Source organism: Callospermophilus lateralis, chromosome 18 (assembly GCF_048772815.1).
Source record: "Callospermophilus lateralis isolate mCalLat2 chromosome 18, mCalLat2.hap1, whole genome shotgun sequence".
Classification (NCBI taxonomy): domain Eukaryota; kingdom Metazoa; phylum Chordata; class Mammalia; order Rodentia; family Sciuridae; genus Callospermophilus; species Callospermophilus lateralis.
In genome coordinates, this window is record NC_135322.1 from 10,313,555 (window position 1) to 10,317,349 (window position 3,795).

General features: G+C 55.2%; 1 protein-coding gene across 1 annotated transcript; it reads left to right on the forward strand.

Moving 5' to 3' along the window:
* Window positions 1-284: 284 nt before the first annotated feature.
* On the forward strand, window positions 285-677 carry Nanos2 (nanos C2HC-type zinc finger 2). Its single transcript, XM_076839639.1, has one exon. It carries the CDS (start codon window positions 285-287, stop codon window positions 675-677), a length of 393 nt encoding a protein of 130 aa, XP_076695754.1.
* Window positions 678-3,795: the final 3,118 nt, after the last annotated feature.

A 3,795-nucleotide genomic window follows, 5' to 3' on the forward strand; every position in this document is an offset into this window, starting at 1 on the left:
AGACAGGGAAACTGAGGCCCAGGGAGTGGAAGGGCCTTTGCAGAGGACTCACAGCACCTTGGAGGCAGCAGGACCTGGAAATGACCTCCTTCTGGACCTCCTTGGGAGACCAGAGTCAAATGGGGGTCATAGGCAGGAGTGGGCCCTTTAAATACTAAGCTCCACCTTTGCTTAGAAGGGGCTCTGGACAGTATAAAAGGGGGTGCAGCTCCTTTGCTCCACAAAACACTGCTGCTCCTGCCCACAGGTCCTCAGGCCCAGCCCCCCTCCAGCCGGCCCCTGCCATGGAGCTGCCACCCTTTGACATGTGGAAGGACTACCTCAACCTGAACCAGGTGGTGCTGACTCTGACCCAGAGCAGGAGCCAGAGGCTGGAGGCAGAGGAGCTTGAGGAGCAGGGACCTGGCCCCCAGCTGGGGCAGGATCAGGGGCTGGGGACTGCCCTCTGCAACTTCTGCAAGCACAACGGGGAGTCCCGCCACGTCTACTCCTCACACCAGCTGAAGACAGCCGAGGGCGTGGTGCTGTGTCCCATCCTGAGGCACTACGTGTGTCCACTGTGTGGCGCCACCGGGGGCCAGGCCCACACTCTCAAGTATTGCCCTCTCAATGGCAACCAGCAGTCCCTCTACCGCCGCAGTGGACGCAACTCAGCCGGCCGCAAGGTCAAGCGCTGAGGACCATGAGGTGCCCACCGCCCGCACCCCGCACCCCTCCGGATCAGTCCCACCCAGTCCCTCCACCCTCCCTCCCACTCCCACAGCCCTGGGATCCCTGGACCCCGCACTCCATCCCTGCTGGATCCCCAAATAACGGAGGCTGCTGGCAGCCAGGCCGGGCGTCCCAGGGCTTCTGGTGCGCAGGAGCCCTGCGCTGAGCACTCCCGCCCCCATGGCTGTCTCTGGGCCACAGGTCACAGAACTTCTGTCCTTCTGGGGCCTGCTGGTAGCACTAGCCCTGCTCCTTTGGCTTCTCAGCCCCAGGCCTGGGGGAACCCCGGATCCCTGGCCCCACAGGACCCCGTGTGCTTCTCCAAGCTGGCCTCAGAATTTGGAGTGGGTGACAAGCTGGCCCGAGGCTCCCACCGAGAACTTGAGAATGGGCGCTGGCTCCACACCCACCTTCCCTGGTCCTTCAGCACCTGCAGACCCACGGAGGCAGCAGGGACCACGCTGTTCATTCCCCCCTGCCTTCATCGCCCCACACCAGGAGCCGAGGCAGGGGACGGGACCACACTGGAGGGACGCTGTGTCTTCCCAGGCTACCTGGAGTGTGGCCTTGTGGTGAGCTACACTCTCTGGCCCCCTTGTTGTTCTTCGTTCTTCCAGCAGTGAGATGCATCTCCCTGCCACCTCCCCCACCCCCAAATCATGAGAGGTGACTTTTTCATCCTCCAACAGTTAAATTTGTGAATCTCCCACGGGAAAGAGATCTGCCTGGATGGATGGGAATGGCAACTGCCTAGATTTTGTTTTAAGGGCAAACGAGAGCCCTGGTCAGATTTTAAGTTGGTGGCTTTATTTATCTATTTATCTATCTATATATCTATTTATCTATTTGAGGGAAAAAGAGTGAGCCCTGCTCAGATTTTGTTTGTTTGTTTGTTTGTTTATTTATTTATGGGCAAAAGAGAGAGCCCTGGTCAGATTTTAAGTTGGTTGGTTGATTGCTTGCTTATTTATTTATTTATTTATTTATTTATTTATTTTACACAAATGGAGCACAACAAGTTGGTTGCTTTTTGGCTCAGAATGGAGGGCCTGGGCATTGAGCTCTGGTGAATAAAGATCGTTTTGACTTGTCCTTGAAGTCCTTGTGTTTCTGCCTTGTCTCCTGGCCCTGCCCTTGGATATGGGGGAGGGTGCCCAGGAGCTGTATTTGCCCCAAATCCCAGTAAGCAGCAGGTGGGGTGGGAAGGGATGCAGGGCTCCTCTCCAGCCCTGTCCCCATGTGTCCGGGTTCCCAGGTTCCTCCCCAGCCTGCTCCTTGACCCCAGATTCCCTCTGGGGGTTCCCATCCCACCCTGCAAGACTTGACTTTTGGGTAGTTCTTAAATTTGGGGCTCCCAGGCCTCCCTGGAGAAGTATTGGAAAATATGGTTCCCTCCCAGGAAACACACACACCAGCACAAAATGCTGCGTGTATTATCACGGGGTTTTTATTCCATTGTTGCACAATTTTTTATTGAGTATCTCTTAGGTGCCACTGTTCTGGGTGCTGGGGAAACAGTGGGATCAAAACAGACAAGGTCCCTGCCCTCGTGGAGCTGACATTCTAGTGGAGGGTGCTAAAGTAATGTTTAGAGGGTGAGAAGCCCAGTGAAGGACAACAAGGTCAGGTAGCAGAGGGAGAGTGGAAGAGGCTGGTGGTCAAGTGGGTCACATCTGAACAGAGTCCAAATGAAAGGCAGGACCAACAGAGTATCTGGAGGAGGGCATTCCTGGCAGAGGGAGAGCAAGTTCAAAGGTCCTGAGGTGGCACTGGGAACCTGGTGTGTTTGCAGAATGTGCAGGAAGCTGGCTAGGACAGAAGATCAGAGTGGAGGACGGGGTGGGGCGAGCAGACAGTTCAGGATGTCACCGACCCTGGGGAGAACCTGGCCTTTAGTGTTCATTCTCGAGACGCTCAAATCCACCCGTGGACTCTTTGGATTCTTCATCCAGACACTGGTTACAGGGAGAACCAAAGACCCCAGCTAAGTCCTCCACTCACAGCTCCTCTGAATACACAGCTCTGCCCCCAGGAGCCTGACTCCCAGGTGGAACCAAACAGTGGGGGAAAATAAAAGAAGCCCCAGTTCAGAGATGGGGTGCCGGCATGGCAGGCAGGGGGAGTCCTACACAAGAGCACCCAGCAGGGGTCCTGCTGTTCCTTCTCTGCCCACTGGAAGAAGGGCACCCCTTTCTGATTTATATCTAGGGTGCATCAGACAGAGGCCAATGGTCTCTCAACTGAGTGACAGTTTAAAGGGACTGATCCCTGACAAGGTGTGGGCAGTGGTTATGGAAAGCAATGGATGGTGTCCTCAGTACTTGGGAGAACTACTCATGCTCAGTGCTCAGGAAAATACTCAGGACTCAGGATGGGTGGGTAGATCTGCAAAAGTGAGAAAGGGCAGATGCTGAGTCAGCTGGGGAATGGAGGATACATAGTACCTGGGGGCATCCAAGGTGAAATGGTGATGGAGGTGATGGACACCCTGGAGAGGCTCAGGGTTGGAAACAGACAAATCACGATGAGCAAATTTTTTGGTAATGAATTGAGTCATTTATTCAACAATTAATTAAATGTCAGAACTAGAACTGGGGACATTCAGGGAGCTGAGGAACCAAGGCCCTAGCCTCTCCCCCCACACTCCCAGGGAGCCTGCAGCCCAGCAATTCGTCTCCTAGGGCTGCTGTCACAAAGTGCCACAAGCCCAGTGGTTCCAAACAAAGGAAATGGCCAGGCACAGTGGCGCATCCATCATCCCAGAGACTACAGTTCAAGGCCAGCTCAGCAACTTTGGGAGACCCTCAGCAACTTAGTGAGACCCTGTCTTAAAAGAAAAAAGAAAAAGGACTGGAGATGTAGCTCAGCAGTGGAGTGCCCTTGGGGTCAATTTCCAGTGGAAGAAAGAAGAAACCAACAAAACAAATGGACACCTGGGTCCCGGAGGCGGGGCACCTGAGGTCAGGATGTGGGCCTTGCTGGAGGCCTCCAGCTCCCAAGAGCCCTGGCCCTTCCCTGGCTTGAGGCTGCACTGCTCCCGCCTCTGCCTCTCAGCCCTCTGCCCCTGAGCACCTCTGTCCTCTT